The following is a 12,543-nucleotide window of genomic DNA, read 5'->3' as shown; positions in this document are numbered from 1 at the left end:
AGCCCCTACATTTCATATTTAGAATTCACTTTGGGCTTTTTTATTATTATTATTCCTTTTGTGTCTACTTAACTTTTTGAGCATATGGAATACAGTTTTAATTTGAAAACCGTTTTTATGTCCTTTTAATTTTAACATGTCAACTATGGGTCAGTTTTGATTGATGGATGGATTAGTTTCATGGCTTATATTTCCCTGTCTTTTTGCATATCTGCTGATTAATGCCAGACATAGTGAATTTTACTTTGGGTGCTGAATATTTATAAAGCTTCTTGAGCTTTGTTCTGGTATGCAGTTGTTAGTTGAAAACTGTTGATCCTTTTGGGTCTGCTTCTGTTTTTTGTTTAGCAGGTTTGGAACAGTGTTTAGTCTAGTACTAAGTATTTCCTGCTACAAAGTACTATACCTAGTGCCTTATGAACTGAGTTTTTCTCATCTGGCTTGTGAGAACATCCAGCCAGCATGTAAACACTGTGTGCTGTTCCCTCTAATTTTTTCAGTTCTTTCCCCAATTTTGGATAGTTTCCTCCATGTAGGCACTCATCAGTTCTCTACCTAATACTCCTGGGTGACCCTCTGCAGATCTCTGGAGTTCTCTGTCCAGTTCTCTCTTCTTTGATACTATGTCCCATGAACTTCAGCCACATTGGTCTCAACTGTCTCTCCTTGAATTAGGGAGTCTTCTGGGCTTTACCTTATCACTGTCTCTCTATGCTGTGACCTGAAAGAGCTCAGTATCATAAGCTGGCTGACTGGTAGGGCTCAACATTCGCTTCCCATCCCTTAGAGATCAGTATCTTTTTTTTTTTAATATTTATTTTTTTAGTTGTACACAATACCTTTATTTTGTTTATTTATTTTTATGTGGTGCTGAGGATAGAACCCAGGGCCTCGCATGTGCTAGGCAAGCGCTCTACCACTGAGCCACAACCCCAACCCCAGATCAGTATCTTTTATTGTCTTATATCCACTATCGTGAAAATCATTGTTTCATCTGGGTTGCTTTTTATTTTTATTGTTTTTTTTTTTTTTGCTTTATGATTGTTTCAAGTGGGAAAGTGAATTCAATTCCTGTTTCTCCAACTTGGTCACAGCTTCCCCTGAGCTATATCCAAATTCATGCAGTCCCAGTCCAGCTGTAGCTCACCAAGAGAGTTCATGCTCTTTAAAAAGCTCCATCAGCTGGGCACAGTGGTGCAAGTCTAAGTTTGAGGTCAGCCTCAGCAATTTAACGAGGCCCTAGCAATTTAATGAGACTCTATCTCAAAATCAAGAAATAAAGCTGGCACAGTGGCGCATGCCTGTAATCCCAGCAGTTGGGGAGGCTGAGATGGGAGGATCAAGAGTCCAAAGCCAGCCTCAGCAAGGGCAAGGCGTTAAGCAACTCAGAGAGACCATGTCTCTAAATAAAATATAAAATAGGGCTGGGGATGTGGCTCAGTGCCTGAGTGCCCCTGAGTTCAATTCCTAGTACCAAAAACAAATACATAAAAGTTAAGAATAAGAAGCTCCATCAGAGTTAATTTCTGTTGAAACTGACAAAAACACCATGCCTTTAAGGCACCTACTTAAAGAAAAATAAATCACATTATACAATGTTATCCCATTGTAATTTGAAAGAGTCTGTTTACATATGCTCTCAGACTTTCTTATGCAACTTCCATATGGCTTTTCAGTAGTGCTTGAACCACACAAACATAAAATCTGTTCAGATCTAAAAATATAGTGTTTCAACAGTTGATAAAGATTTCAACAGTTGATAAAGTGGACCTGCTTTAATACTGAAACAATTTTATGGATTTTTTTGGCCACAAGGTGGTAGTATTGGCAATCCATTGACAAGTTAGACTTCACCTCCTTCATACATTTCTTTATTACTTGAAGCCTTAACAGATATGCAAATAATTAAATAAGAGGATAAACTAGAAAATGTAAAGTAAGAAAAGTGCTTGAAAATAATTTGAATTTTAACACTATTGGTGATAGTTATAAAGGTAGATACTTTTTGAGTGCTATAAATGCATTTTTTAATTGTCATGCCCTGAAAAATATAATCCTGATACGTCATTCTATGTTATCCACTTGTATGTGAGACATTTAGGATTGACTTGTTTAAAGTAGTCACTTGTAGCGCTCTAGGACATATAAAATAATAATTACATATCATCTATTTGGTACAGTTTCTTCTACTTTAAATTCCCTAAAAGATGTTAAGCTTTAAAATGTAAAATTTTCATACATTTCAAATTTATCAATAAAAATTGAGAAATGTAGGAAGAAATAGAAACTTGAGAGGTACTTTAAGTTAGGATGTTTTGAAAATCTAGAGTTATCTTTTGGTTTTAGTATTGAAAATATTTTGTATTTAACTTGGTTTCCTCATAAAATTGACACACATGCCATGTGCTAAAACTTGGCTGTCTATGGTCCTCAAAATGTGTCATTTAGAAGAGCCAAATTTTTCAAATAACTGAAGTTTTTCTCTTTGGTCCCATTTTTTTCTAAGTGTTCCTAGAATGGATTGTACGCTTGCCTGTCTTTTTCAAATGAAGCAGTAAAAGACTGCTGTGCCTTTCAGGGCTTGTCTCCTCTGGATGGCAGTCCTTCAGAGCCTGCCATGGAGTGGAGTGGTTTTAAACCCCTATGTTGGATGGCCTGTGTATTGGAGTGCCTGTGACTGCTTTTTATGTTTGTTTTTTTTTTTGTATGGTTTTTTTTGGACTCCTCTTGCTGTTGATTTTTGTTGCCAGTGGCATGCTAGTATCTAGCAATTACTGTCACATTTCTGTTGATGGTGATTAAATAATGATATTTATTTCAGTTAAGTGTAAAGGGAAAATATCCACTAGTTTTCTGAGTGATGTGTATGGGCCTTAGTATGTGAATTTTGTAGTTTTTGGATACTCAGAACCTTCTAAAATACCTGTTTCTGGAATGTGTATCAAATTGTTTCAATCTGGAGGTGGCAGGTGGAGTCTAACAATTGGGTAAAGCATTTACTTCCACTTTTGGCTCCTTTTCTGGCCCTCATACCTCCATTTAGAAACCCCTTTGCTCTGGGGTGGTATAAGTACCTAATACTGGTAGCCTCTCTAGAGCAGATACTGACAGCATTCCTCCTTTCCTTGCACTTGACTTTCATTTTATCTGTTTTTCCTCCCACTTTCTCTTTTTTGGACTTTGTGTACACTGCTTTATTGTTCTTCCTTTGTATTCTCATGTATAGCTCTTTGGTAATGTTAGAGACTTCGATAAGCTTTGCTAGCAGCATTAAAGCTTAAAAAGCTATAGTGACCCATTTTGTAAAGGTTTGACGTTAAGTATTAAAAATGGTTCCTACTCCTGTGTGACTTTTGTTTTGAATCCCATAATTATTGACCTCAGGTTTACAGTGCTGTTCCTGGTGGCATTTGACCAGTTCTAACTTTGATAATTACATTCAGCCATTAAATTTTTTCCTCTCGCTCTACCTCCCCTTCCCCACCCTCATTTCCTTTGAATTTTTCACTTCCTTTCTTTGTTTACTCCACTCATGCTCATAGTTGCTTACATTCATGTGGAATAAATGATTCATGTTCATAATTCTTGGCTCTTAGGAGATAAAAATTTTATGAAGTAATGTTATTGATTGTATTTCCATGGTTCTCTATAATGTGCTCTGTGCAGCACTTCTAGGCACATTGCTCTCAGGTTAAGTACATATTTGAATACTTTCTGGGGCTTAATTTATAGCTTGACTATTTAATCAGCCTATATCATAAGTCATTGGCTAAATATAATTATAATTATAAAAGTTCATATTTGGGAGATCCCTGACAATGCCTGGAGATGTTATATTCTACTGGTGATAGGCAGAATTTAGCATAGATGTGAGTGTATTGTATTGATTTCAAGGCTAGAATTTTGCGTTAAACACATGCTATTCTGGCTTTGTATTACAAATTTATTTTTAGCTACTTTCTACATCTATACTGACTATAACCTTTGCCTTCATACATAGTCACAATGAAAGAAGTGTAGCCTTGAAGTTGATGGGTTATTTCAGTCCTACTAGCAACAGCTTTTGTGGTTTACTAATGGAAATAGTCTCAGTTTTGATCGGAAGAACTGCCGTTGGGCGCCTTGGTGATGGATGGACTTGATGCTGCTCAGAATACTCTTCAGGCCAAGGAAGTACACTGTCTGTGCTACATGCAGTGCATTGTGCCATAGATCGAATGACAGAGACTTCCCACTAGTCATTTCTGCCTGTCTTGCTGTGCATTTCTTTAGTCCCTATTAGCCTTAATTTTTCTTTTTGATGGTTTATCACAGTTGAGGTTTTATTCCCACATAACTGAACTTCATATTGATCGCTTTGTATTCCCTGAATAATACAGGCAGCATTGCTATGCATTAACCTTGGTTGAGTGTGTGTGTGTGTGTGCACGCGCGCACATGCGTGCATGTACATGTGTGTTTGTTGAACCATCACCAGTAACTTAGAGAAGTAGAAAATGGAGGGAATAGCAATACAGAGCCTGGGCGCGGGGTTACAACCTTGGCTTAGCCACTGACTATTTATGTGGCTTTTGGCAATTTACTAAATCTCTCAGGGACTCAGCTTTCTTATCTTTGAAATAAAGATATTGGAGAACTTAATTTCTAAGTCTGTTCCAAATCAAAAAAATTTTGTGCTTCTGTGCATAGTAAAATACTCAACCATCTTTCAATAACCTCATATTTGGAAGGTTGGGGGGATTTGATGTGGCATTCTCAGAGTTCCATTTTAATAGTATAACAACACAGTGTATATTCTTGGAATTTTTTCATGTGCAGACATCTTGAAAAGAGTGTTTTTCTTTTCCTTCCAGAACAGTGGTTTTGTGCACATTCATACTCCAATAATTACATCCAATGACTGTGAGGGGGCTGGAGAGCTTTTCCGAGTTGAGGTGAGTTCTATTTCCCATCTTGGAAAAATATTGTTGTTTGATATTTTTCTCCTGAGGGTTTGTTTCAATTTATTTATTTATTTGTTTGTTTGCTTACTTACTTATTTATTTATTTTTGTAGTGCTGGGGATTTTGCATTTGAGGCAAGCACTCTACCAACTGAGCTATATTCCTAACCCCATTTTAAATTTAATAAGAAGACCATAGGTAGCACCTGAAATTGACTGTAGTAATTCTTAATATTCATTACAACTGCTCTGACTCCCTATCCTACTAGCCATATTACTAATACTGTGACTAAAAGGAGTAAATTTTTAATTTAGTACTCTACTTGCTTTCCTTAAGCCACTGAAATGGTTAATTAGAGAAATTTAGAGATTAATAAGGATTATAAGATATTCTGCAAATTCAACCATCAGTTGATGCTTGAACATAAATCATGTTTTTAAAGATGGATAAAAGGGCTGGAGTTGTGGCTCAGCAGTAGAATGCTCACCTAGCATATATGAGGCACCAGGTTCCATCCTCAGCACCACATATAAATAAATAAAATGAAGGTATTGTGTCCACTTACAGCTAAAAAAAGTATTTAAAAAGATGAATAAAATAGAAAAGTATACATACAAATATCATTTTCTTTTTCAGATTCTTTTTAAAAAATTACGTTTTCATAAGAAATGATTTGTGTATATACCCCATTAAGGTTTTTAGTTTAATTCTTTGTTTAACAACCATTTTTGGATTTCCTACTATGTGTCAGGTACTGTCAGCCTGCCCTTCTTGCAGGAAAAAAAAATTTCCAACTTTTCTTATAGTCAATTGAAAGCCTTTCATTTATTAGTTTTACAGCTGAAAAAGTCATTAGCTAGTCACATACTGATAGACAAAGAGAACTAAATTGATGAGTTGTGCTTTTTGTATTTTATTTATTTGCTGAATTCTTTAACTCTAGTAAATATCAAGGTGGTTCTTTAAACATTCGGTTGATTTTATTAGCTGACAAGATGTGTATATAACTGCTTTCTCAGTTTTAGGGCTTTCTGGCTCTTGATAACCATGCTTTCTCTTTATATTTTTGAACAAAGTTTTCATTGGAAAAAGTTGTCCTGACGTATTAAAGTCATTATTATTAGGAATAGTAATCAAATGTTGTCTTTCTTCATACTTGAAGAAATCTGGATGGTAGTTAACTTTCTGGAAAAAGCAGAATTAAAAAACCTGTTGAATGTTTAAAGTGGAAGTGTTAGCATCCATATATGAGTTCAAAGAAGTTAGCAAATGACAAAATAATAGTGTATTCTAAAAAACATTCTTTTCTAGGTGTTTATTTTCTCTTTGTGAATATTGAAGGGAAGAAAAATTACTTAACCTTAAATGCATTTCATGATCCTTTTATCTAAACTATGGAATGTTAAAAAACAGAGAAGCAAAAGTATAATTTCAAGGAGTTTTTACAAATAATAAGGGAATTTTAAAAGAGACCCAAATTAAACAAACTTAAATAATGATAAATTGGGAGATAATTTCTATACTACCAGGAAAATCTAAGTAGATCTGAGTGATTACAGTCTGTATTTTGGTTGCTAAACAACCAAAAGGAAAGTTACTGCATAAATACAAATAGGAAGAGGAAAAAAATGTATTTCTAAAGCTAAATAAATGAAAAATGAAGTTCATATCATTTCAGGGCCAGAGAGAGGAATTTTACATAATGGAATTAGAGTACTAGAAAAGACATGCTCTTGAATTCATTGATCCTACTATAGTCAGGGTCTAGATCAGATTTCAGCATCTGTGACTTTTGTGTTATGTATGGCCTGCTATCTTTGTTGCTTTCAGAAGTTCAGATACCAAGACTCACCTTTTGCTCTGCCTTTGTAAGCAGTATTTTTTCTTATTTTCACCTCATACACCTTACACACCTGTGTCCTTACAAGATTCATTCTTAATTTCCTCCTGGCTACTAGTAGAGGCATAGGGGTATGAATGTTGGCAACCACTTTTAGGGAAGTGGGTCTGAAGAAGTGGAACTTTTGTATTTAAATTCTTGAATTCTTGCTTCTCTACCAGGTGTGGTGGTGCACAATTGTAATACCAGCTATTTGGAAGGCTGAGGCAGGTTCAAGGCCAGTCTGGACAATTTAGCAAGAAGACCCTGTCTCAAAAAGAGCTGGGGGCATAGTTTAGTGGTTGAGTGTCCTGGGTTCAATCCCCAGTAACACCCCGCCTCAAAAAAAAAAAAAAAAAAAAAAAATCTTGCTTCATTTAACAGCCTTCTTTTTTCCTGTGACAGCATTGAAGTGTCAGTAATCATTTTTAAGATAAAAATGGCTAATAGAAATTTAGGTTTGAGGGTATCAGTAAGAGGTGACCTTAAAACCTTAAAAAGTATAGTAAGAACTTAAACTTCTAATACTCTTATTGAGAACTGAATATATGCCTTATCATTTTTGTTTTCTTTTCCACATTTCCTCATTTACGACTGTGGATATTAAGATTTGGGGACCACTGAGTAGATGTAAGAAGTCACATTCAAGGCATTTATTTGTTTTTCAGCAGACATTTGATACCTCTGTGTTCAAGTGCTATGCTAAATGTTATGAGGGATAGAAAGGGATAAAAAATTGAGGTTCTGGCCTATAAACCTGCTGACTTGGCAGGATTTGATAAAGTAAGGAACATGCTTTTTTTTTTTTAATCCTTGATATTATTTATCATGCATTTATTATTTGTATACTTTTTCCTCTTTGTCTTAAGGTCCTAGCTGAGTTTCCAAAATTATGATTGGTTTTTACAATCCTGAAGCAACTATAGACTGTTCCCAACTTAGGATACTTCAACTTACTGATTTTTTAATGTCATGATGGTACAAAAATGATAGGCATTCAGCAGAAACCATACATTGGTTTTGGTTTTGTGGTGCTGGGAATCGAACACTGAGCTACTATTCTCCAGCACAGAAACCATACTTTGAATTTTGATCTTTTTCCCAGGCTGTCAATACTTGATACGAATACTCTCTCATGATGTTGGGCAGCAGCTGCAAGCCACAGTTTCCTGTCAGCCACACGATCTTGGGGATAAACAACGATACTCTACAATGTACTATGTGGCTCAGCTGTGATGTTCAGTGTATTAGGAGCATTGAATACATTTTCAATTTATGGTATCTTCAATTTATGATGGGTTTATCAGAGTGAAATGCCATCAGAAATTCAGACATATCTGTAATTTGTTTCTGAGAAGATACAAGAGAAGGCAAGAATTAGAGCTGTGGCAGATTAGAAGTTGATGAGGAATAGGTGAGACTATATATATTTGAGGTTACAGTATTACCAATTATAAATGATATGACATCTATAGCAAAATATTGTCAGGGAGAATTGAGTTGGTCAGAAAAATCTTCAAAATGAACATGTGATTTAACTATATCTTAGGAAAGGTATTCCCAGTAAGGGGAACAATGTGAGAAGAATTGAAAAGTTAAGTTGAGCTGAAGGGGTTTTATTAGACTCTGAGTGAACAGATTTGAAGGTTCATATTGGCAAATTATAGAAAATAAAGGTGGCTAGCTTTAAGAATGAGGTTATGGAGCAGTTTGGGTTTTTTTTTTTTTTTTTGTTGTTGTTGTTGTTAGTTGGTTGGTTGGTTGGTTGTTGTTGTTTAAGGAAAAAAATGTTTTGAGACATGTTTTACATACTATGACAGTTACCCACTTATATCTATACCACTCCCTAGTTTTTAGTATATCCAGAAAGTGGTGCAGCCATTCACCACTTTCTAACTTGAAGGCATTTTCATCACTCCGAAATAAGCCAATGTATTTATTAGCAGTCTCTTCTCATTCTTACTCCCAGCTCTGACCACAATGCTACTTTCTATAGATTTGCCTCTTCTGGAACACCTCATATAAAGGGATTCATATGACATATGGTCTTTTGCATCTGACATCTCTGATTTAACACAGTTTTTGAGGTTCATCCATGTTGTATATGTGTCCTTTCTTCATTCCTTTCTATATCAAACTGGTATTTCATTGTGGGGATGTACTATTTTTTTAATCCATTTATCAGTTAATGGACATTTGTGGTGTACTACTTGCTGAGAACATTTATGAAAAGATTCTATGGATGGAGATAAACATTATCTCGTTTGTTTTGGAAGAAATTTAGGGGTAATATGGTAACTGTGTTCAACATTTTGAAAAATTTCCAAACTATTTTCCAAGGAGGCTATACCATTTTACATTCCCACCAGCAGCATATGAGGGTTCTAATTTTGTTGTATCATTGCTTATGCTTGTTATTTTTTATGTCTTTGATTTATAGTAATCCTAATGAATGCAAAGTGGTATCCCATTGTGGTTTTGATTTGCATTTGCCTAATGACTAAGGGTGTTGAGCATCTTTTCACATTGACCATTTATATATCTTCTTTGGAGAAATATCCAAGTACTTTGCCCATTTTTTAAATTGGGTCCTTTGTCTTTTTGTTGTTGATTGAATCACAGGAATACTTTTACGTATTGAACATACAAGTCTTCCCAACCCTCAGCAGTGTAAAGGCTGTGATGTTGCCCTCAGGCACAGGCTTGGTGTACCCACAATCGCCCAGAGATGGCACTTCTTTGGACAGGGTTTCCTTTGGCTGTTTCTTCCCCTGACCACATGTAGTGTGATTGCTCCAATGTTTTAACAGTGTCCTAGAGCATAAACTTTATCTCAAACTGGATCCAGTCAATTTCAAACTCCTTTAAGGGGATAGTTTTCAAAATCAGTGTGTGAGATTTATTGTGACCTTGAAAGGGCTCTTCTAGCTTTTCCAGTATGTCTCTGGCACACCAATAGATCTACAGTTTAACCTTTATCTCCAACGGATCTGCCAATCTCTGATTACCTTTTACCAAATCACCAGTGTTGGAGAGAACCCTTCAGTTAGAGAAGTTTTCCACACTCTTTTGCAAATAAAGTCAGTGCCTTTGAGGAGGGATCCAACCTCTTTTTTATGGCCTGATACCCTGCCCAGGCAAAATCTTAGAGCCAGAGCTCTAATGCTAGAAGCATGGACAGTGGATGATTCTCTGCGTGACATCTTGATTTAGAAGCTGAATACTCAGTGGAGGGGGTGACAGCAGCCCCAGGTCTCCTGGGCTTGCCTCTGCTGACCTGGAAACCATAGCCCATGCATGGTCTGGGGACAGAGCCTTCCACCTGGGATTGGCGTAAACAGAACCTTTGTTCTTGGCTATATCATCCTGGAGTGGAGTTTCTGTCGTGCCATGCTGTGAGGGGATTAGGAGGGAATGGGCTCTGGCTCAAACAAAGCAGACACCTTAGTCCTTATCAAGTTTTAGTAGATTTTCCTGAATAGATATTTCTTTATTTACTGCATGCTTTTAGGATCATGGCCAGAGAATTTAAATGTCTGTTGTTGTTACTGTTCATTTTTACCAGTTTCACAGACGAATGGGTCTGAGAAGCTTCCCACACAAACATACCAGAAATTAATGGGTCAGTTTTTGAGCCGGGTGAGGTGGCACACACCTGTTACCCCAGCAACTCTGGAGGCTGAAGCAGGAGGATCACAAGTTCAAAGCCATGCACAGTGAAAGCAAGGCTTTAAGACAAGGCCCTCTCTCTAAATAAAATACAAAAACAGGGCTAGGGATATTGCTTAATGGTTGAGTTGAGTGCCCCTGAATTCAATCCCCCACCTCCCCACACATGCACACAAAAAGACTAGTCATTTTTTGACTTATTTTTACTACCAGGATCCTCAATTTCCTCACTTGCAAAATGTAAATAACACTGTATTTATAGGTTGTAAGGTTTAAGTGGTTGATATGTATGAAAATTTCAAAGAGCTAATTAAAAATAAGGAAAATAGTATTCAAGATCAGGCTGATGTAAACACTAGCATTTCTCCTTTCTAAACGAGTGTACATTCTAGAAATGATAGTAAGAAGTTACCACCCCTCAGGAATTTGGGTTGTTGTAAATTTTATGGAACATATCATGTTTTGGATTCTGCTTGATGTTTTCACTTTTTAATTATTCTAACCCATTTTCTTTTAAACTTCCCCTGTACTGGGCCTTACACTCTTAAAAACTTTTTAGATGATATGTAGGCTAACACAAGTCAGACCTCTTCTGAGAAAAACAAAACAAATAAACCACTTTTTTCAGCTAACATTAAACTCTTTATCTCCAACTCCTGTTGTACTCTTGTATTCAGTCACAGTGGCCTGTTTTAAGATTCCATTGTTTTTCAAAATGTTTCTTATTCATCACTTTGTTTCCCCATCTAGATTTTATATATGCTTCTTTGGGGGAAAAGCTGAATACTTCCTAGAACATATAAGTACTTATTGATTGATATCTCCCCCACCCCACCCACGTGTCTGGCCTTGAACTTGGAATCCTCCTGCCTCAGCCTCCCAAATCACTGGGATCACACACGTGTGCCACTGTGCTGAGCTAATTAATAATTTCTAAAGACTGTTTTAGTTTTGCAGAACTTTCAACTTTAAGATTAGTCATTTTCAATCCTGTTGAGATGTCTGTTTCTACTAAAGAGGTTCAGATTCTACATGTGAAAAATGCCTAACCCTTGAACATGTTGAGGAAGATAGACTCTCAATTACATTAACCCTGGGGCATGGGGTCTACTCTTTTATATTCTTTGAATTTTTATCCTATTCATATATTACTTTTAGAAAAGATAATATATGTATAAGGTACACAATTCAAAAGTGAGAAAAAAAGCACAAAGTGAAATGTCAGATTCCTCTCTTCCCAATTCCCAGCTGTCCTGTTCCTCCTGTAAGTAATCATTGTTAACTATTTCTTATTTAGTCATCCAGATATATTGTTTGCTTACACAAAGATATACAAATCTTTTCATATATTTATTTATTACATATATGGTAGCTTATTAATTATAGTGCTCTAGGCCTTCCTTTTTTTATTTATCAGTAATTCCTATTGCTCCTTCCAAGGGTGTGTTTTGTTCCTGTGTATCAAGACATGTGTTTTAATGCATTGACCATATTCTTTTACTCATGGAATTTTGTTTCCATTCTTTTAATATTATCAGTAATGCTGCATTGAATATTATTATATATACTCAATTTGCACATGAGTGAATATAGTTATAGGGTTCTAAAAGTAATTACTCAGAAGAGATATGTATTTTATATTTTGATTGACGATTTGTTCTTTATAGAGGTTGTACTAGTTTTTATTACTGCCAGTAATACATGAAGGGGTTATTTATATGAGTCAGCTTTCAGAGTATGTTACCAGTTTTTTAAATTTTTCTCAATTTTAATTTGATATGTTACTTTTTAATTTTATTTATTTATTTATTTTTGTGGTGTTGGGGATTGAACCCAGGGCATTCTGCATGCACTGCAAGTGCTCTACTACCTGACCTATGTCCCCAGCCCTATTACTTTTTAATTTTAAAGAAATTTAATTAAAAGAGGAAAAGAAAATACCACACTGGATTCAGAGAAGCAAGTTTGTTTTCTAGGACACTGAAAAAAGAACTGACTCAAGAAGCTATTGTGCTCCTGACCATGTTGTGTTTTTGCCACTTCCTCTGTGAA

The 12,543-nt window shown here is 35.8% G+C and overlaps 1 protein-coding gene across 5 annotated transcripts in view; it reads left to right on the top strand.

Moving 5' to 3' along the window:
- The window catches only part of Nars2 (asparaginyl-tRNA synthetase 2, mitochondrial), a 146,962-nt gene that overhangs the window by 20,194 nt on the left and 114,225 nt on the right, over positions 1–12,543 (top strand). For all 5 annotated transcript variants that reach the window (XM_071616537.1, XM_071616535.1, XM_071616534.1 and 2 more), the window contains one exon: positions 4,854–4,934. In XM_071616537.1, coding sequence (XP_071472638.1) covers positions 4,854–4,934 — 81 coding nt within the window. The remainder of the gene's footprint in view (positions 1–4,853; positions 4,935–12,543) is intronic.

The sequence above is a fragment of the Marmota flaviventris genome, chromosome 9 (genome assembly GCF_047511675.1).
Source record: "Marmota flaviventris isolate mMarFla1 chromosome 9, mMarFla1.hap1, whole genome shotgun sequence".
Lineage (NCBI taxonomy): Eukaryota > Metazoa > Chordata > Mammalia > Rodentia > Sciuridae > Marmota > Marmota flaviventris.
Note: the sequence above shows the minus strand (reverse complement) of the source record. Positions and strands in the feature narration are given on the sequence as shown.